We start from the raw sequence: 22,843 nt of genomic DNA on the forward strand, positions 1-22,843 counted from the left end.
GGGGACACTCCCGGAATATGAGAGAAACCCTATCATCCGACGTATCAAACTTCATGGAATTGAAAGATATGTCAATCTACGGTCATGCCATTGTTCGTTGACCCATTGTGACCAATCTGGAACCGGTTACCGGTGGCCCCTTGGGGACATTTCCGGAATATGAGAGAAACCCTATCATCCGACGTATTAAACTTCATGAAATTGAAAGACATGTCAATCTACGGTCATGCCGTTGTTCGTTGACCCATTGTGACCAATCTGGAACCGGTTACCGGTGGCCCCTTGGGGACACTTCCGGAATATGAGAGAAACCCTATCATCCGACGTATCAAACATCATGAAATTGAAAGATATGTCAATATACGGTCATGCCGTTGTTCGTTGACCCATAGTGACCAATCTGGAACCGGTTACCGGTGGCCCCTTGGGGACACTCCCGGAATATGAGAGAAACCCTATCATCCGACGTATCAAACTTCATGAAATTGAAATATATGTCAATCTACGGTCATGCCGTTGTTCTTTGACCCATTGTGACCAATCTGGAACCGGTAACCGGTGGCCCCTTGGGTACACTCCCGGAATATGAGAGAATCCCTATCATCCGACATATCAAACTTCATGAAATTGAAAGATATTTCAATCTATGGTCATGCCGTTGTTCGTTGACCCATTCAGGCCAATTAAGAACCGGTTACCGGTGGCCCCTTGGGAACACTCTCGGAATATGAGATAAACCCTATCATCCGACATATGAAAATTCATGAAATTGAAAGATATGTCAATCTACGGTTATGTCAATGTTCGCTGACCTATCCTGGCCAATTTGGAACCGGTTACTGGTGGCCTCTTGGGGACACTTCTGGAATATGAGAGAAACCCTATCTTCCGACATATCAAACTTTATGAAATTGAAAAATATGTCAATCTACGGTCATGCCGTTATTCGCTGATCCATTCTGGGAATTTTGGAACTGGTTCCCGGTGGACGCTTGGGGACATTCCAGGAATATGAGAGAAACCCTATCATCCGACGCATCAAACTTCATGAAATTGAATGATATGTCAACCAACGGTAACCGGGAACCGTGGTGTAGGGATAAGCGTGATTGCCTCTCACCCAGTCGCCCTGGGTTCGATCCCAGACGGTCCCGGTGGCGTTTTTCGAGACGAGATTTGTCTGATCACGCCTTCCGTCGGAAGGGAAGTAAATGTTGGCCCCGGACTAACCTAAAGGTTAGGTCGTTTGCTCAGTCCGATATGTCGGATGATAGGGTTTCTCTCATATTCCGGGAGTGTCCCCAAGGGGCCACCGGTAACCGGTTCCAGATTGGTCACAATGGATCAACGAACAACGGCATGACATATCTTTCAATTTCATGAAGTTTTATACGTCGGATGATAGGGTTTCTCTCATATTCCGGGAGTGTCCCCAAGGGGCCACCGGTAACCGGTTCCAGATTGGTCACAATGGGTCAACGAACAACGGCATGACCGTAGATTGACATATCTTTCAATTTCATGAAGTTTGATACGTCGGATGATAGGGTTTCTCTCATATTCCGGAAGTGTCCCCAAGGGACCACCGGTAACCGATTCCAGATTGGTCACAATGGGTCAACAAACAACGGCATGACCGTAGATTGACATATCTTTCAATTTCATGAAGTTTGATATGTCGGATGATAGGGTTTCTCTCATATTCCGGGAGTGTCCCCAAGGGGCCACAAGTAACCGGTTACAGATTGGCCAGGATGGCTCAGCGATTAACGGCATTATAAAAGATGGACATATCTTACAATTTCATGAAGTTTAATATGCAACATGATGGGTTTTCAACAAAAAATCAAATTGGCCGTTCATCGGGTACCCGGGAACCGGTTCCAGGTTACCCGGAAGTGGCCACTAACACTCCAGAGTGGTTCTGGCAATCGTGTATTGTGTTTTTAGTAAGTTTTATGGATCAATTTCAACTATCATGAGAGTATTGGTATCACATATAAGTTAAAAACAGTAAATTATGAACTTTTCGGATGTTCCGGATTTCCGGAACCGGTAGGTCACCTGGCCCTGATATTAATATTTGTGGTCAAAGTACACGTATACACCTGTCGAATGCAACCCGGAGCATCCTGATTGGTTCAAATTTGCCGGAGATACAGGTCGTCAAAGTTGGGGTCTCAAAAAGGCCTTTTTCCGGTTTTAGCTGATTCCCAGTACCAAAGTGACCAAATCCGGTTTTCCAGGTCGGTATCGGAAAGGGGACGTTCTAAGCTTTAATTTGTGACCAAAAAAACCGGAATCGGTCAAAAACTGGATTTTTGTCGATTTTTTAAAGTTTGGGGTCGAAAAGGACCCCAATACCTTATGTGTGATTTTTTTTAATACCAAGGGAAGGTTAATATTACACACTGTATGTACAATTTTTGTAAACAAAAAAAAAAGTTGCAACCGACGGGAATCAAACCCAGCACCAACAGCCTTAGCCCGCTGGGCCATCAGACCGATGAAGTATTGAAAGGATAAACGCATATATGAGTTTGACATTTCGGTCAAGTAGGTTTCCCATACTGGTGGCCTACATATTTCAGGGTGTAATATTACATAGAATTTCATAAAGTAATGCAACATTTATTTTACACCCAGGCCTTTTACACGCAGCTGGATTGCTACTTTTTTTTGCTGTGTAAATATTTCGCAAAAATAAACCTCTCTATTTTTTTTAAAATCAAGTTTGATAACGAAAAGTCTTTGTTTTAAACTGCACAGTTTTCCTATTATAGACACTTTAAGATCGATTTTGAAAATCAATTCATCCTGATCAAGTTGTAGTTGTCTGTAAATTTTCATAAGAGAATTACACTTAAAAAAAAGTTTAAATCGAATAATTCTTCCCATACAAACTTCATCCTCGAGTATCAATCAATCGTGCATATTTTTATTTTTTCGTCAATTTTCCGAAGACACCAAATCTATCCGAAAATTCCTTCCGAGGATATAGAATATTTGGTCAATTTTGTATGGATATCCAGGACTTGAGAATATCGTAACCAGACTTTGAACTTCTGCTTCCGTTCGTTCACAAACGCATAAACATCTCCTTCCCTATGACTGCGTTCGAATGATTGCTGCCATCGCGCAGCACCGCACAAGCAAGAAAGAGAGGGAGAAAAAAAGAAAGAGCAAGAGCGTGTGGTGGTTTCGCTGCCGAAATTCCAATCATCTTCCCTTTGACGCAGCAGCACATAGGCAAAAAAAGAGAGAAAAAGGAAAGAAAGAGAGAGAGAGAGCGTACGGCTTTGCGCCGCGCGGCTGCTTGATTGTCAAGCTCGGCATTCGTTCGTTTCAACTTCGTGTGCAGTCTCTTCGTAATGACGGCCGATGATGAAAGCTGACTGACAAGGTCTTTCAAATTTTGTGGGCAATGATTGAAGACAATTTGTCGTAACATAATTCTGGAGTTTTTTTTGAAAAGGTCCAATAAACCAAATTTTCAGTTTTTGCTTTTTGGGTGTTTTTAGAACCGCCTTGAGTCAGGGGTATTGAAAAACACCTAAAAAGCAAAAACCGAAAATTTGGTTTATTGGTCCTTTTTTAAAAAAAACTCCAGAATTGTTTTTAGCTTTGAAGCAAGAAAACTTTTAAAATAATATAAATTTGATAGAATAATATTTCAAAAATCAAATTGGCGATAGCTTATCATGAATTTTTAATGATAAGGCTTGTAGAAACGTAGGAACTAGAACTAAAAAATCGGAAAAAGAAACAAAAGACTACAAAAATAGGTTGCAAACACGAAACTGAATGATTTTAAAGCCATTCCTAAGCCTATAACAAACAAAACGAGTTCTGGAAATTTAAATAATAACAAAACGCACACACATCGCTTCTCAGTATAAATACAACGAGTTCTTATCACCGACAAGTCTTGTTGTTTGTGATTAATTCCCGCGAATATGTAGGCGCACGCTACAAGTTTACCCACCCTCGTGTGAGTGAGTTAATTACACGATCGAAGTCGATCGAGCAGTATCCCGAAGCAGTTCGTCACTAGTCGTCCAAGTCGGTGCACTAGTCACACTATTCGCAAGGATGAAGGAAATTCTGTGGTAGCTTAGAAGTTGTTGGTAGTATTAGCATGTTTTTAATCGAGAATTTTAATTTAGGACCTTCCTGTTGATCACGGCGTCGCACGCAAGTCGCGTAGTCCGCGAGCACCGGTGCATTTCGCCGGCCAGCGAGGACATGTGCATCCTGCAGGAGGTCTTCTACAACCGATCCACCACGGACAACGTCTTCCCGCAGAACTACTCGCACGTCCACATTGGATCCGACACGACGCGGACCTTCCAGTCGCTGGTGCCCATTCTGGACGGTCAGCTGTTCCGAGAGTTGGGCGAACCGCAGGCACTCGAGCTGACCTACGTGAAGTTGAAGACGCTGGAGATTCCCCGGAAGCTGGTGCTGGGGAACTTTGTGGACAATTCGCTGCGCGAGTTTTGGCTCGAGCCGGGAGAGATGGCGCCTGCGTTGAGCTATCTGGATCTCAGCCGGAACGAGGTGTCCAACTTGACCAACATCAGCAGCCTGGTGAATCTCGAGTCGCTGTACATGGTCGGCAACGAAATCGAACACATTGCACCGAACACGTTCGCCGGATTGACCAAACTTAAAATGCTCAATCTGAACCACAACGAGCTCAAAATGATTCATGGCGCAGATCTCCCACCAAGTTTGATCTGGATTCGCCTGGCGGACAACAGCCTGGAATCGCTCGACGCGGCTGAGCTGAAGCTTCCGCTGCTCGAATACCTGGACATTTCCAGCAACCACCTCACGACGCTCAACGGAGCCGAGCTGATCATGGACAAGCCAAACCTGCGCGAAGTCCTCTTCGGTGGCAATCGGTTCGATCTGGCCACGGTCAAGAAGGTGACGGAACTGTTCCAGCGGCACAACGTCTCGTACACCCTGCTGGACGACACCGAGGACAACGAGTTCATGCACTGTGACTACCGGAGCAAGCTCGTCGACGGAATGTGCGTCCGGCGGGACCAGATTCCCAACGGTTGGCTCAAATCGACCGGACTGAGCGTGCTGACCGTGCTGGTGGCGGCCCTGTTCGGGATGGTCGTGCGCTGGGTGTTTCTCGCGATGAGCAAGTGATAACGGGTGGTGTTTAGACGGCGATGGAGGCTATTAGTTTATCAATTGTAAATAAAAATGATCAATGTTTTAGTTGTACGATGTACTCAAAACTAACGGGGCGGTGATTAGTTATGGAAGTAATGAGGAATCCTTATGTTTTTTTTCTTTTCTGTGAAGAGAGTGAACGTTCATTGGAACTCGAACAAAACAAAGCAAATCATACTCTAGAACGAATCTATGACATTTCCCCGAAACCCATATTACCGAAGGGACATTTCCCCGAATGCCACTTCCCCGAAAAGACACTTCCCCTAATAGTCATTTCCCCGAATGCCATTTTCCCGAATGGGCCACAATCTCGAATGCCACTAACCCGATTAGTCATATCCCTGAATAGTAATTTCCCTGAATGCCATTTCCCCGAACGCGGTCAAGCGGAAATGCCCGGTGCCCCGGAGCGCGCGCGGATTTAAAATGGATTTTTAATTCAATTTCTAAAAATTCACTTCACGGCCCTTCTTGGCAGTAAAGCTCCTACTTGACAGTTTGTTCCAAGGGGACCATAGTTGATCCATCGAAAAATGTTGTCTTGTCAAAAAAAAATTTTTTGCATAAAAATGAAAAAAAAAACGTTATCAGAAATGGTTTCTTACCGTTGTTCATAAACAATGACAAAGGGCTTTACTGGTACCCAATTTACAACATTTAATCAACAGCATACCCGAAAAAGCTGTTTGTTCGGTAAAATTGAGAAAGAAAATAACTGTTATTCATGGAAAAAGGCTTTAGCGAAAATGATGATTAGGCGATATGAAAATTCGGGAAAATTTAAATTCAAATAAACGGCAATTGGCGTAAGTGTCACTTCGGGGAAATGGCATTCGGGGAAATGGCCGATTAGGGGAAATGGCATTCGGGGATATAGCCGATTAGGGGAAATGATATTCGGGGATATGACATTCGGGGATGTGGCTGATTAAGGGAAATGATATTCGGGGATGTGGCCAATTAGGGGAAATGATTTTCGGGGAAATGGCATTCGGGGAAATGTCATTCGGGGAAATGAGCTAGACCCTCTAGAACACACATGTTCCATAGTAAAAGCCTCTCTAGGTTAGCGGTTACTTCTGAATTAAATAACCGATTTGCGATAATCCAGTTGAAAAAAAAACTATATGTAGCAGTATTTTGTAGTTTCACACAATTTTTTTATGTTTAAAAAACCAAAACAATAAATTTGGGCTCCAAATCTTCCAACAAATAGTGTATTGATATTTTCATTTAAAAAAAACTTTTTAGTATAAAATAACCTATTAACTTAAAAGTTTTAACTCTTTTATTTTAAATAACCTAAACGATGTTTTTTTAATACTGATCATGTCCTTAACATAACCATCTGTACTTTTTCTTCATTAAGTTTTTGCCCTCCGGCACAATTTTCGCGAAAAAAAGGTTCATGAAACTGTAATCAACATATGCTATAGCATATAAAACAGTAACAAACGGATTCAGGCTGATTTAAAGTATTATTATTGCAAAAGGATTATTTTCTCCTTTGGCATTGAGCAATTCTGTGTCACAATGATTTTATTTTTATTTTCATTTGAAGATTCTCTATTCAATTTTGGCAGCTGTCCGTACTAAGAGGTTTTTAAGATATTCAAAAACCTGTATCTTGAGTGGTGCTTGGGACTTCCCATTAAAAAAAGTTAAACTCTAAAGTAATCAACTCTTAAAAATATTAAATTGCGAAAAAAAAACATCTCTGAAGAAAAAAATCCCCTTCCCTTCCCACGCCTTGTCTTTAACATCAATCCCTTCCCTACAACACCGAGTAGGGCACGGGTGATCGGCTCCCCTCCCACTGACATTTACACACAAAGATCCTCTGTAATTACTCTTAGCGTTAAGAAAAATTTAATAACAAAAGCCGACTCAATCCTAACCAGGTCCCAGTACCAAAAAGGACCTAATAAAAATAATTTTATGAAAAAAAGAATGTGAAATGCATTTTTTGAGCTTTGGTACAAGTTGGTCAAAATTTATTTAGCAGTGTTGCCAATTCTTCAAAAAAAATAATTGAAAAAGGTGGGAAAAAGTGGCAATCAAAAAGCAATTTACAAAAGAAATTGCATCATGCATTGTTTCAAGTTTAAGCCACATACCTATTTTTTTTTTGTCAAAGCGTAACTTTTTACCTGACTAAGCTTGACTATCTCTGAAAATATTTTTCTTGAAAAGATCAGAAAATTACCCACACATTTGCTTCAAGACTTTGGTCTTCGGTTTGGGGCTACTGTAAATCACATCTCATGTGTTGTACTTTTATGCTTGTAGACCACTGCAATTGGCCATAATGCATAATTAGGTGGAAAAATCATAAAATAAAAATAATTCAAGTTTGGGGTGTTTTAAAAATATCTAACTTTCCAAGAATATTTTTGAGATTTTTTTCTAGAAAGTCGTGAGGCATGCTGATTCAAGCTACTTTCCCGAAGACACCACCAATTTTATTTCGCAATAATTTTGGACTAAAAAGCGCTGGCACTCGAAACTCCCCTTTCGACCCTGAGCACCCTGAAAATAATCTGAAAAGTATTTTTCTTTTAACTCGAGGGGTTTTTTTTTATTGGTTTACAAATCTCAAATTTTCAGAGAAAAAGTAAGAGACCACCCTAACGAATTAAAAAAAACGTCCCACTAAATGTTTTTGTCCGCTTATTCAGCTTTCCTAGGATAATTTTTAGAAACTTAATCGTTAAAGGTTTGCCGAGATGCTTTCTCTAAATTTGGTCCTAGTAGGCGTAGATTATAAAATAAAATGTTGGTGCCCTGGACAACGTTGCTTGGATTGGACCACTTTTCATAAGGCAAAAGAAAAATCCCAAAAATAATCCGGAAAAAATAAATACAGTCCAGACTTGAATATCCGAAGGCCTCGGAAAAATTTCATTTCCGATAATCGAATCACATTTTTTTCCGTTGTCTTAGGCCGATGCAATTTTTTTTAAAAGCAAACAAATAAAAAAATATAAATATTAAAATAACATGCCATAGTTTCCATTTGCATGGACAAAATGTGTTTTGAAATGTATTTTACACTAGTTCAGTTGTTTTGCAATAAAAGTTTTCAAAAAATGTAAAATTTGACGGAAACAAAAAAAAAAATAGCGAAAAAAAAACTTTAGTGATAGTCGACATCGAAAATTTTCAAAAATTCATAAGATTTTTAAATCAACCCAAACACGCTAAAAATGATTCTAAACGCAGGGGAATTCATTTTAAATTGATTTTAACTATTTGCACTTAAATTTTCATAAAAATATTGAAGTTTTTTGAAAAAATATTTTTTTGCCCCCTGATTTTCCGGGCCAACTTTGAAGGGGGGGACAAAAACTTTAAATAAAATTTGTACCAGCCTTATTGTTCATTGTCGAACTAAAGTGATTTAGAATTTTTAAAACCAAGATGGCGGTGATAAAATATTCTAAAAAAGAGCAAATCCAGCTCAAATCAGGATTTTTTCTGGTACTTTTGTGACCGACCCTCTCCGATTTCAATGAAACTTTGTAGACATGTTATCCTAGGCCTATATAAGCCATTTTTGTGTATATGGAGCCAATAGTACTCGACAATAACATTTGAGAAAGGCGTAAGGTATTTAAATATTTTTCTATTTTGCAATTTAAAAATCACTGTATCTCGAAGCCGTTGCATCGTATCAAAAAGTGGTCAAAGACAAACATGTAGGAAATTGGACGGGCTTTCTGACAAAAATACACTGAAATAACAATACACGCCAGTTTTATGACATTTTTCGATTTTTAAGTTTAAAAGTGAAATTTGAAGGTGATGTCACGATTTTTTTTCGCTCAAAATTTTTGAGGAAATACCCTAAGAAGTTACCAAAAGACTGACGAAAAATGCAGGATGGTATGTCTCTCCTAAAAAAATACAAAAATCATTTACTAAAACTGTTTTTTTAAGTGGTCTGAACTTCAAAATTTTTAAAAAGCGGTAGTGGGAATTAGGGCGTCCAATTTTCCCGGGTTTTGAATATCCCGGGAAACGGGAAAAACATTTTCGAAATCCCGGGAATTCCCGGGATCCCGGGAAACTTTTAAAACAGTATTAAAATCTATGTTTTCATTATATTTGCATGTTTTTCAAGGTTAAAATCATAAAATTAGCTCAATACTTTTCATTGGTGGTAATCTACACTTCAACCTTAAAAAAGATAGCAGTTTTTAGATAGCTTGAATGATTTTTTTGTCCTTTGTTGAGCATTGCTTTCTTATCGTGTATCTTATCCAATGTGAATCAAATTAAATAAGTCTCTTATAAATACATATTTTTTTTTACTTGTCATGACTAGAAAAGCCTCTTTTTTAAATGTCTAAAATAACAAATAAAAAGACAACAAATAAAATTATAACAGTCAAATGTTGGATAAGTTTAGACATGCATGTTGTATATAAAAAATATTAATCAAGTTGTCTTAAGGTCATTGCCGCCAACTAGGGGAAAATCGGGACTACAGCCTAATTAGGTACAGGAGATTTTAGAGCAGTTCATTTGGAGATCGGTGTACTAATTGTTTTGCTCTGTTCCTTTTTTAACCGAAAACAATCAAAATAATTAAAACATTATGCGAAAACAATGACTAAAACAGCTGTCTTAGTTCGATACATTTGTCTTGATTCGCCACAAATGTTTCATGAAAAATAATTTTAAATGATATTATTTATGAAATTTAAAATCATAAATATAAATAATCTTTCCAAAAATATATAAAATTTGATAAAAAAAATTTAGATCGCTAGGCATTTTACGGATCGGTATTTTGTTTTACAAGTTTGCTTCATAAGTCAAATTAATGCTGATACCTTGTTTGGATAGGTCCTATAAACATATGAAAACATAAAAGCTTGTAGGACCTTTAAAAAAAACCCTGGATATATGCTTAATATATATTTTTTTATCGTTGTTCATCTATTTCAACAACAAAACCTAAATTTCCAGATGATTTTTTTTTATATTTTTTCCAATTTCGGGAATTCCCGGGACAAAATACAAAAAATCCCGGGATTCGGGAATTCCCGGTTTTGGAAAAATCCCGGGAATTTTGTCCCGGGAATTCCCGGGGTGGAAGCACTAGTGGGAATCGATTCCCCAGACAATTTTTCATAAAAGTCTCCATATTGACCATTGTCATATGTCCAATCCTTGGGAAGATACAGCGGTTTAAAAAAAATGTTGAAAAATGGGTTTTTTGTGATTTTTGCCAATTTCTATATGACAGACTTGGTTTTTCAGTCTCGTAAATATTTTTACCGAAAAGCTCGTCCAATTTCCCATAAGTTTGTTTGTGACAGCTTTTTGATTTGACTCGTTTTGATATTTACGTAAGCTAATTTACTATCCAGGTTACTACCACACTGAAAAAAACATTCTATTTTCACTATCCGTAAAAAAAATATTTTAAAATCTAATACAAAGCTTGAAAAGTCGCTGAGTATGGATTATTTGATATGTTTAAATGTTAGACTAGATTTAAAAACCCGGAAATTTTTTTTTGAGCGGCTGAAATTTACAATTGTTTTGTTTTTTAGCACTACAAATTGGACGACCGTCTGTCGAGCTATCGTCATTTTAAAAATATAGGCAAAAAAACACTGAGACTGAGAAAAAACTAATTTTTAACAGTATTTTTTTTAAGTTACGCGATTTAACTTGTTACACCCACAACATGTTGCAAAACGAAACAATACCTTCTAAGTTGTACGAAAGGAAATACTCACTTTCCTTAATTGATTGTGGAGTTCCCCGTCCATGTGGAAGGTTCTCACTGGATCACACAACTAATACAAAGTACCTTAAAACTTAATGAAATTTTGTCCCAAACTCATAGCATTTTAGCTCGGAAGGCACCGTTTAATCACCAACTTCATGTTTTTTTTTGTTGCCAACAATGTTCATCTGATCGCCCACAAAAACTAACCCCATCACTCACCGCACTGCTGTTCGCTCCTCCTCCTCCTCCTCCACCTCTCTCACTCGAATCACTGGGATCGTTGCTAATGTGGAACCTTCGCTGGAAGGCCACGTTCGAGCGTTCCGTGTCGTTCAACGCCCCCGGCTGGGCCGGCAACGCCGTCGGCCGCTCCCACTGCGTCGTTCGCGCCACATGGTTCACGTAGTACGTGCGCCCGATTGCGTCCTGGCGCTCCTCCCAGCCCGGCGGCAGCCCATCGTTGGGGGCGGTGGCCGCGCCCTGTGAGGCGGCTTGGGCGGCGCGCATCTGAAACGGCGAGATGGTGGGGTGAAAGTGGCATTTCAAGGACTGAAGTAGATCTTACGGTGGCGTTCGAGGGTTGATCAGCGGACGAGGCGGACCACGCGTTCTGGCCGGCCGCGTCCTGGTCGCGCATGACGGCGTGGTAGATCTCCAGCGTGCCCCGGATCTTGGACCGCAGCATGCCGGATATCTTCTTCGGTCGCAGCGGGTAGCTTTTGTTGGGGATTGTGCGGCCTGCCTGTTCGCGGGGCAGGTTGATCAGCGTTAGCTCGACCATTCCGAGGAAGCCGTCCCGGGTCAGTCGGTTCTCGTCGAACACCTGGAACACCAGCTTGTGCTCGTTGGGTTTGACCCGGAAGATGAACTCTTCGTTCCACACCGGGTTGAGGGTCTGCAGAAAGGGAAGAATTCACGGTTATTTCCAGACGAACCCGAAGAATCGTTCGTAACTGACCTTTTTCTTCGTCTTGGTGACCATCGAGTCGATGTTGACGTCGCCGACGATCGTGTTCACATCCACCTTCACGTACGGGTCGCTGTTGCCGAAGATGTCCTTCTTGGTGAGCGAGTGCGCGGCCGCCACCTTGATCCGGACCAGCGTCGATTCTTCGTCATTCTGCAAAAATTCGCACACGCGGGAAGGAAAGTTGCATTAGTCATAGTAGGCTTAGGCAAGTAGAGGTTGGATAAGTGACACGACCGTAGCTGTTATCAGTTAACATTTAAAAAATAGTTTAACAAATTTACCAAAAACATTTCCTCTATTGTTTTCCGTCTCCAAAACCTTCACTAAACTCTCATTTCCGGAAAAAAAATAACTAAAAGTCACAAGACACCTGTAAATCTGAAAACCTCTTCTCCACTTAAGAGAACGACTCAACAGTTGTTGTGCACGCGTTACCACCGTCGATAAACTGGAGCGCGAGAGAAGAACTGCCAGCAGCGGCGTTTATCACCGATAAGCTTGGCAGGTTTTGGTCGGGATAGTGATAACAACACTCGCAACAAGTCCGGAATGACGACGACGACGGTGAAGGTGGATAGAAGAGGGACGCGGGCAGATAAAAACTGAATGGAACATTTTGATAGCAGTGGCGTAGTTTGGGAGATCCGGAGCCCTTGAAGAAAATGCTAAAATTTACATAAATTTTAAATTCTACAATTCCAAAATTAAAAAATTCTGAAATTCTAAAATTTTAAATTTCTAATATCCTAAAATTCTAAAATTCTAAAATTCTAAAATTCTAAAATTTTAAAATTCTAAAATTCTAAAATTCTAAAATTCTAATATTCTAAAATTCTAAAATTCTAAAATTCTAAAATTCTAAAATTCTAAAATTCTAAAATTGTTAAATTCTAAAATTCTAAAATTCTAAAATTCTAAAATTCTAAAATTCTAAAATTCTAAAATTCTAAAATTCTAAAATTCTAAAATTCTAAAATTCTAAAATTCTAAAATTCTAAAATTCTAAAATTCTAAAATTCTAAAATTCTAAAATTCTAAAATTCTAAAATTCTAAAATTCTAAAATTCTAAAATTCTAAAATTCTAAAATTCAAAAACTCTAAAATTCTAAAATTCTTAAATTCTCATTCTGGAAATTTTTTTTTCATGATTTTTTTTTTATGTGTTGATCAAATTACTAAACTCCAAATAAAAAAAATATTTAGATTATTTTTTTTATTTCAAATAGTCAAAATGACATAAAATAACAAATCCCAAATGAATAGCGAAAGCTACAATATTTCATGAATAGATGAAAATTGCTAGTATTTATAATTGAGGTGAAAAGTCATCGATTGTGATTGGACACTCAATAATATTTTAACTGAATGTACATGGAAAAGAAAATCTGAATAAATATTAATAAAAAAAAACAAATCCCAAAAATCTCAAAAATAAAAAAAACAAATCCCCGAAATCTCAAAATTTTAAATTCCAATTTTCTGATATTCTTTAGTTCCCATCCTGAGTTTTTTTCATTAGTTTTTTTTTATTTTTTTTCCAAATACTAAATTTTAATTAAAAAAATAAGTCTTAAGATAATTTTTTTTTAAATATCAAATAACAAATCCCAAAATTTTTAAATTCAAAATTTGTAAAAATTCAAAGATTTTATAAGGCTGGTACAAATTTTATTTAAAGTTTTTGTCCCCCCCCCCCCCCCTTCAAACATGGCTCGAAAAATCAGGGGGCAAAAAAATATTTTTTCAAAAAACTTAAATTTTTTTATGAAAATTTAAGTGCAATTAGTTAAAATCAATTTAAAATGAATTCCCCTGCGTTTAGAATCATTTTTAGCATGTTTGGGTTGATTTAAAAATCTTTAGAATTTTTGAAAATTTTCGATGCCTGCTATCGCTAAAGTGTTTTTTTTTCGCTAAAATTTTTGTTTTCGTCAAATTTTACATTTTTTGAAAACTTTTATTGCAAAACAACTGAACTAGTGTAAAATACATTTTAAATCACTTTTTCCATGCAAATGTTGAAACTATGGCATGTGATTTTAATATTTATATTTTTTTATTTTTTTGCCCCCCCCTCGACTACGGCCAGAGCCGAGGGACAAAAACTTTAAAAAATATTTGCATCGGCCTAATTTAGCAATTAACAAAAATATTTTATCGTAAAATTTCTGATTCTGAAATTCTAAAATTCTGAAATTCTTTAAAATTTTAAGAATTCTTCTAAAATCTAAAAACTTTAAAAATTCTGAAAATTTCAAAAAAAATTGAAAATTTCAAAAATGAAATCCTGCAAATGCTAAACAAATTGAAAATTCTGTTAATTCTAAAGATTCTAAAGATTTTTTTTTCAATTTCAGAAATCTTAGAATTTTTAGAATTCTAAAAATTTGAAGAATTCTGAAAATTTAAAAAAAAAATTTAAAAAAAATCTAAAGATTCTAAAAAATTTCAAGATTTAGAAAATTCTAAAAATTCAAAAAAAAATATATATACAATATATATAAATAAAAATTCTAAAAATTGTGAAAATTCTGAAAATTTTCAAAATTTTTAAAATTCTGGAAATTTTAAAAATTTTTAAAATTCTAAAAATGTTGCAAAATTCAGAAAATTTTCAAAATTCTAAAAATGTTGCAAAATTCAGAAAATGTTGCAAAATTGTAAACATTCAAAAAGTCTTAAAATATTAAAAATTCTGAAATTTTTAAAAATTCTAAACATTTTAGGCCGTTGCAAATATTTTTTAAAGTTTATGTCGCCCCCATTCAAATTTGGTCTGAAAAATTGGGGGCAAAAAAATATTTTTACAAAAAACTTCAAAATTCAAATGAAATTAGAAGTCTAATCAACTGAAAACAATCTAAAATGCATTTTTAGAACTCTACAAATTCTGAAGTAAAAAGTAAGTAAATCTTTCCCTGTTCCTGAGGGGAACACCCTTGAAGAGTATCGGGGCCGGCATTTACAAAGCGGATTCAGTGGCAGTTTCATTCTCAACTTAATGTTAACATGTTAAGGTTAATGTTAACATTCCATAGGTCGCCTCCCTAAGGTGTCGTGATAAGGTCCAGTTTGTGACGATACACTACCTTCCCTTTACTAAGCAATCGATTCCAGAAGGGAAAAGATCACCAGTTGTGTTGGTCCGAGCCGGGATTTGAACCCCGATCTACCGCTTACGAGGCGGAAGCGTTACCACTGGGCTACGTGGCTCGGTCTACAAATTCTGAGAACTCTGAAAATTAAAAAAAAATAAAATTTTAAAAAATTCTAAAATTTAAAAAAAAAATTCAAGATTTAAAAAATTCTAAAAACTTCAAAAATCAAAAAAATGTATGTATAAAAATTATTCAGAAAATGTTGCAAAATTGTAAAAATTCAAAAAGTCTTAAAATATTTAAAAATCTGAACATTTTAAAAATTCTAAACATTTTAGGCCATTGCAAATATTTTTTAAGTTTATGTCACACCCCCCCCCCCCCCCCTCAAAATTGGTCTGAAAAATCGGGGGGCAAAAAAATATTTTTACAAAAAACTTCAAAATTAAAATGAAATTGGAAGTCTAATCAACTGAAAACAATCTAAAATGCATTTTTCTGCATAGATCAAATTTAGCATTTTTGGGCTTGTTTAAAAATGTTTTGCATTTTTATGAAATTCCAATGTACAGCACCGCACAAAATTTATTTTTCGCAAAAAATATTTTTTTGTCAATATGTACTTAGTAACTAATGATGGCAAAACAACTGGACAGGTGTATAATGCATTTTAAAGCACTTTTTTCATTAAAATGTTGAAACCATGGCTCGTAATTTCAATTTTTATACTTTTTTTATTTTTTTGGCCCCCCTTCCCCCCCTCGACTTTGGTCAGAGTCGAGGGACATAAACTTCAAAAAATATTTGTAACGGCCTTAGCAAATTAAAAAAAACGGAAATTCAGAAAATTCCAAAAATTCTGAAGGTTTCAAGAATTGTAAAAAAATATTATTCTAGAAATTCTAAATTTTAAAAATTTTAGAAATTTTGAAAATTTTAGAACTTTTTAAAATTCTGGGAATTTAAAATTATTACACTCTTAAAGTTTTATTATTCTAAAACTATAAAAAATAAGGATTTTTTTTTAATATATCCAAAGACTCATTTTTGAAACTTGTAAAAGAAAATAGTTCCAACATTGTTAAGATCTTGGCGACAACTTTTTAAACTCAATTATTGAAAGTTTTATATTTTATTAGATATTCTAGTTTGAATATGTAGCTCAAAGTTAAAACGGATAATAATTTACAAATGTCGGTTTTGGCGCCCTTGGGGCTCGCTAAGTAAACCAACCCTTAGGTACGGCGCCGGAACATTTAAACCAACTAAAAAACAAGGTGTGAGGATAAAGGTCCGAGTTCAGGTGTATTTTAAATAATCGTCGATTATTGGTGGGAAAAGTGTCAAACTAATTGGTCGATTAAAAAAGAAAGATCGATGTCAGGAATAATAGATTGAGCATTTAATCTATTCTATTAATAGATAATAGATTGAGCATTTGAGAAAATTTGTTGTTTAGTTTTTCCTAAAATAATATTTTAAAACCTAAATTTTTCAATAGCCTCAAAAACATCGCATTTGGTTTTCTGTTGACAAATTAATAGTACGGCTCATACGCCAATTTTCAACGTCATTCTTAATCGTCACGGTCATAATTCTGGGCTTAATTAAACCGACTTAAACGCGTGTGCGTGCATTTGTGTGTGTGGTATATGGAACATTGTGACACACAACAAAAAAAAAACCCACCACATGAGATAAAAATACATTCAACGAAGAGTGCCATACTAAATCATACAGTAGTTCAACTCTTGTCCAGCAGCGGAGGTGTCTGTGTAGTATCCGCCTGTAGTTTCGTTGAGGCCACAGACTTGGGCCAGATGTGTTCAACTCAGGACCGACGACGACGACGACGACCTTGACAAACAGACGCAACAGAGAGCCAATCTAAAGAGCGTCCACGTATGGCTTAGTGAGGAAAAGAGAATTTTAATGTGTGTGTTTGGTGAAGAGGTGAAATTTCCGGTAATTTAAATTGAATCACAATACAATCTAATGCGGAGAAAGTGGATTACTTATTCTAGGCTAGGCAATTTTTATTAAGAAATCGTTATTTTTTATGGTATTTGACAGAATGTTTTAAAATAAAATAAGATTGAAATAAGGGGGAAAAAACTTTAATTGTCTTGTTTTATGTTTTTCTTCCAAAATTTTCAAGTATTTTAATGCATTTAGTATGTTTAGTTTTTGTTTTTTATTTTTCAAAGTTTTTTAATTTTTTTAATTTCTTAAATTCTCATTTTTTTCAATTCTTAAAATTCTTAAAGTTCGCAAAATTTTTAAAATTCTTAAAATTCTTAAGATTCTTAAAAATTTTAAAATTCTTAAATTTTAAAACAAAAATTAGAATTCCTAATATTTTAAAATTGTTAGAATTCTTAAAATTCTTAAAATTTTTAAAATTTCTAAAAATCTTTAAGTTTTTCAATTTTTTAAAATACTAAAAAAAAAATTGAAATTTTTAAAATTCTCATTTTTTTTAATTCCTTAAACTCTCATTTTTTTAATTCTTAAAATTCTTAAAGTTCGCAAAAAATTTAAAATTCTTAAAATTCTTAAATTTTTAAAAATTTTAGAATTCTAAAATTTTTAAAATTTTTAGAATTCTTAAAATTTTTAAAAGTTTTAAAATTCTTAAAATTTATTGAAATTATAAAAAAATTTAAAATTCTTAAAATTTTTAAAATTCTTAAAATTCTTAAAATTCTTAAAATTCTTAAATTTCTTAAAATTTTTAAAATTCTTAAAATTCTTAAATTCTTAAATTCTTAAATTCTCAAATTCTAAAATTCTAAAATTCTAAAATTCTAAAATTCTAAAATTCTTAAATTCATAAATTCATAAATTCTTAAATTCTTAAATTCTTAAATTCTTAAATTCTTAAATTCTTAAATTCTTAAATTCTTAAATTCTTAAATTCTTAAATTCTTAAATTCTTAAATTCTTAAATTCTTAAATTCTTAAATTCTTAAATTCTTAAATTCTTAAATTCTTAAATTCTTAAATTCTTAAATTCTTAAATTCTTAAATTCTTAAATTCTTAAATTCTTAAATTCTTAAATTCTTAAATTCTTAAATTCTTAAATTCTTAAATTCTTAAATTCTTAAATTCTTAAATTCTTAAATTCTTAAATTCTTAAATTCTTAAATTCTTAAATTCTTAAATTCTTAAATTCTTAAATTCTTAAATTCTTAAATTCTTAAATTCTTAAATTCTTAAATTCTTAAATTCTTAAATTCTTAAATTCTTAAATTCTTAAATTCTTAAATTCTTAAATTCTTAAATTCTCAAATTCTTAAATTCTAAAATTCTAAAATTCTTAAATTCTTAAATTCTAAAATTCTTAAATTCTTAAATTCTTAAATTCTTAAATTCTTAAATTCTTAAATTCTTAAATTCTTAAATTCTTAAATTCTTAAATTCTTAAATTCTTAAATTCTTAAATTCTTAAATTCTTAAATTCTTAAATTCTTAAATTCTTAAATTCTTAAATTCTTAAATTCTTAAATTCTTAAATTCTTAAATTCTTAAATTCTTAAATTCTTAAATTCTTAAATTCTTAAATTCTTAAATTCTTAAATTCTTAAATTCTTAAATTCTTAAATTCTTAAATTCTTAAATTCTTAAATTCTTAAATTCTTAAATTCTTAAATTCTTAAATTCTTAAATTCTTAAATTCTCAAATTCTTAAATTCTAAAATTCTAAAATTCTTAAATTCTTAAATTCTAAAATTCTTAAATTCTTAAATTCTTAAATTCTTAAATTCTTAAATTCTTAAATTCTTAAATTCTTAAATTCTTAAATTCTTAAATTCTTAAATTCTTAAATTCTTAAATTCTTAAATTCTTAAATTCTTAAATTCTTAAATTCTTAAATTCTTAAATTCTTAAATTCTTAAATTCTTAAATTCTTAAATTCTTAAATTCTTAAATTCTTAAATTCTTAAATTCTTAAATTCTTAAATTCTTAAATTCTTAAATTCTTAAATTCTTAAATTCTTAAATCCTCAAATTCTTAAATTCTTAAATTCTTAAATTCTTAAATTCTTAAATTCTTAAATTCTTAAATTCTTAAATTCTTAAATTCTTAAATTCTTAAATTCTTAAATTCTTAAATTCTTAAATTCTTAAATTCTTAAATTCTTAAATTCTTAAATTCTTAAATTCTTAAATTCTTAAATTCTTAAATTCTTAAATTCTTAAATTCTTAAATTCTTAAATTCTTAAATTCTTAAATTCTTAAATTCTTAAATTCTTAAATTCTTAAATTCTTAAATTCTTAAATTCTTAAATTCTTAAATTCTTAAATTCTTAAATTCTTAAATTCTTAAATTCTTAAATTCTTAAATTCTTAAATTCTTAAATTCTTAAATTCTTAAATTCTTAAAATTTTAAATTCTTAAATTCTTAAATTCTTAAATCCTTAAATTCTTAAATTCTTAAATTCTTAAATTCTTAAATTCTTCAATTCTTAAATTCTTCAATTCTTAAATTCTTAAAATTCTTAAAGCTCTTAAAATTCTTAAAATTCCTAATTTTTTTTAAAATTCGTAAAGTTTGAAAAATTCGCAGAGGAATGCGTTTGAAATTGATTTCAGGTGATTTCACTTAAATTGAAATTTAGAATTTTTTTGAAAAAGTTTTTTTTTGCCTCTGATTTTTTGGGCCAACTTTGAACAGTGGTGGGGAAAGGGTCTTAATAAAATTTTTAAAATTATGAAAATTATAAAAATTATTCAATTTTTTTTTTTTGCGGAGCGAGGTGGGATAGCTAGGATCAAGTCAATCCAAGTCCGGTTGTGTCACGGAAAGGTAAATTTTAACAATTATTCAAATTATAAAAATTATAAAAATCGCTAAAATTCTTAAATGCCACCAGATAGCATTAGAACAATTTGAAGCAATATTTTTGGTTAGAATATACATTTTGTGATTCGATTTTCCGGAGTGAAATTTTTGCAAGGACTTCTGATCGAGTACGATCTGTTTTTTCGCGGTCCCTTTACAAAGAACATTGCACTCAAAAAAATAAGCTTTATCGTTGCGAACAATAAAATTTCAAATTTAAGCTAAATTTTAGGTCCCAATTAAAAAATATATAATAAAGGTGGTTATGTTACACATGACCAATATGACAAAGAACGTTGCAAGAAGCTTGCTGTAATGCTGGCAAATGGATCGTACCATTTCGATTTGTCCGAAGAATGGTTTAATCGGACACAATTTTCCCAGTCCGAATGGTTTGCTGCGTATCTTGACAGGTCATCTTTTCATTGAGCAAAAAGTCCAATGCATAAGAAAAGAAACCAATGTTTTTATAAAACATTGAAATAAAATGATAAGTAGTTTATAAATCTGTGTGATATCGCAAGAAATTGCATAGGGTTTCAGGACTTTATTGGATATCTTTTGGGAATCACCGGCGCAATACTTCCAGGCAGCACCTTGTTGCCCCTTTCCCATCCAACTTCACCACCCACCTCGTCACATCACACTATTTGCTCTTATCTTATCAGACAAACAATAATTGCCGTGCATTGCATTGCTGCTGACCATTTCTGAAAGCGTTTCTGGGCTCCACGAATCGACCGTAATGTAATCATATAATATCGCTTATCATTTTGCCAGCGCGACGGCCCGATCCGGCCACTTTTTCGCGTGTCCCATTATTGACTTCACCTTAAGCCTATTGTTTTTTTTTTGTTTCAATATCTTCGCCCCAGCATCTTCGTCGTAATCTTGGTGGTTACGAAAGATGCAACATTGGAAAATTTGCACCCGAGTCGGGACAGAAGGGGGGGAATGACCACAGTCTCCGGCTTGGCAGGAACAGCCCTTGTTTGCGACGTTCTTTGTTCTGGGACCGGCGACGACCTTCGCGGGTTTTCCCCGCATTTCCCCTTTCTGGACTCACCGCATTGAACAGCGAACCCCGCGGGGTGGAAGAGGCCAGCGCCAGCGAGCTGCCATAGGCGGAATTCCCCACGGATTGGGCCCTGCGGCGGGGTGGCCGCTGGGGAGTTCCGGAACCCAGTGACGCCGTGCTGCCGCCGGGCGCCAGCAGCGAGGCGTTAAAGTTGCTTAGCTGCGACCTCATCCTGCCGCGGCCGCCCCAGCTCTTCTGCCCTGGAACAGTCGGAATCCGCGTGACTGTTTTTTTTTTCTTGTTTCTTCCGAGCAAACTATTACTCACACTCTCGGGGAGCACTTAAAGGGTAGAATGATTTTACGCCTCACACCACTTCTTCACCACGGACAAACCCCCTCTTTCAGTGGGGCACACTCGCGACGGTCACCAACCTCCGGATCCGTAAAAATCGAAAACGTCACGCAATACAAGAGAAATCCACCAACGGTGAACCCGTTCCGACCCGATGACGACGACGATCGCGAGGACAAACGACGACCCGCACACACAGGGGGGAGAGAACCTGCCGCAGGGCAGAAGGAAAATGGTAATCAGCGGAGCAGAAAACTGGCACTGAAGTAAAATTACGGACCGATGGTGTTGTGTGCGTGTTTGTTCTTCCAGCTGCGAGTCGACCGTCGGAGCTTTTTTTTCTGCCAGCAGTTGGATGACGGTTCGTGCGGTGTTGTTGTCGTTGAAACTTTTGTTTTTGTGGGTGTGTGCGAAACTGTCATCAAACTGTCACCACCACCGGCAGCGGGGCCAGATTTGCGGAAAACGGTGAAAATAAATCTTTAAAATAAAACATTATTGAAAATAGGGTCCTAAACACGGTCCTCAAGCCCTATGTAAAGAAACCGAATTTAGAGATTTGACCCACCGGTAGTCGCATACGTGTACATTGCGTACATTTTTTAGGGCTCTTTAAGAATTTAAAAAAAATAAGAATTTAAGAATTTAAAAATTTAAGAATTTAAGAATTTAAGAATTTAAGAATTTAAGAATTTAAGAATTTAAGAATTTAAGAATTTAAGAATTTAAGAATTTAAGAATTTAAGAATTTAAGAATTTAAGAATTTAAGAATTTAAGAATTTAAGAATTTAAGAATTTAAGAATTTAAGAATTTAAGAATTTAAGAATTTAAGAATTTAAGAATTTAAGAATTTAAGAATTTAAGAATTTAAGAATTTAAGAATTTAAGAATTTAAGAATTTAAGAATTTAAGAATTTAAGAATTTAAGAATTTAAGAATTTAAGAATTTAAGAATTTAAGAATTTAAGAATTTAAGAATTTAAGAATTTAAGAATTTAAGAATTTAAGAATTTAAGAATTTAAGAATTTAAGAATTTAAGAATTTAAGAATTTAAGAATTTAAGAATTTAAGAATTTAAGAATTTAAGAATTTAAGAATTTAAGAATTTAAGAATTTAAGAATTTAAGAATTTAAGAATTTAAGAATTTAAGAATTTAAGAATTTAAGAATTTAAGAATTTAAGAATTTAAGAATTTAAGAATTTAAGAATTTAAGAATTTAAGAATTTAAGAATTTAAGAATTTAAGAATTTAAGAATTTAAGAATTTAAGAATTTAAGAATTTAAGAATTTAAGAATTTAAGAATTTAAGAATTTAAGAATTTAAGAATTTAAGAATTTAAGAATTTAAGAATTTAAGAATTTAAGAATTTAAGAATTTAAGAATTTAAGAATTTAAGAATTTAAGAATTTAAGAATTTAAGAATTTAAGAATTTAAGAATTTAAGAATTTAAGAATTTAAGAATTTAAGAATTTAAGAATTTAAGAATTTAAGAATTTAAGAATTTAAGAATTTAAGAATTTAAGAATTCAAGAATTTAAGAATTTAAGAATTTAAGAATAAGGCGGTTTCAAAAACACCCTTAAGGCAAAAACTGAAAATTTGGT

General features: G+C 33.9%; 2 protein-coding genes across 5 annotated transcripts in view; one reads left to right on the top strand and one right to left on the bottom strand.

Annotated features, from left to right (window-relative positions):
* The window catches only part of LOC120413652 (E3 ubiquitin-protein ligase Nedd-4), a 49,588-nt gene extending 28,028 nt beyond the window's left edge, over positions 1-21,560 (bottom strand). The window contains exons 1-5 of one of the 4 annotated variants that reach the window (XM_039574570.2): positions 21,206-21,560; positions 20,927-21,138; positions 11,901-12,062; positions 11,508-11,837; positions 11,162-11,449 (exon numbers count right to left, since the gene is read on the bottom strand). In XM_039574570.2, coding sequence (XP_039430504.1) covers positions 11,162-11,449; positions 11,508-11,837; positions 11,901-12,062; positions 20,927-21,109 — 963 coding nt within the window. In that variant the 5' untranslated portion in view covers positions 21,110-21,138; positions 21,206-21,560. Of the gene's footprint in view, positions 1-11,161; positions 11,450-11,507; positions 11,838-11,900; positions 12,063-12,193; positions 12,340-20,926 lie in introns of those variants that run through there. The other 3 variants (XM_039574569.2, XM_039574572.2, XM_039574571.2) reach the window with 3 other exon arrangements.
* On the top strand, positions 3,951-5,296 carry LOC120413655 (leucine-rich repeat-containing protein 23-like). The gene is made up of 2 exons (XM_039574574.2): positions 3,951-4,109; positions 4,167-5,296. Exons 1-2 carry the CDS (start codon positions 4,093-4,095, stop codon positions 5,164-5,166), a joined length of 1,017 nt encoding a protein of 338 aa, XP_039430508.1. The 5' UTR covers positions 3,951-4,092; the 3' UTR covers positions 5,167-5,296.
* Positions 21,561-22,843: the final 1,283 nt, after the last annotated feature.

Source organism: Culex pipiens, chromosome 3, assembly GCF_016801865.2.
Source record: "Culex pipiens pallens isolate TS chromosome 3, TS_CPP_V2, whole genome shotgun sequence".
Lineage (NCBI taxonomy): Eukaryota > Metazoa > Arthropoda > Insecta > Diptera > Culicidae > Culex > Culex pipiens.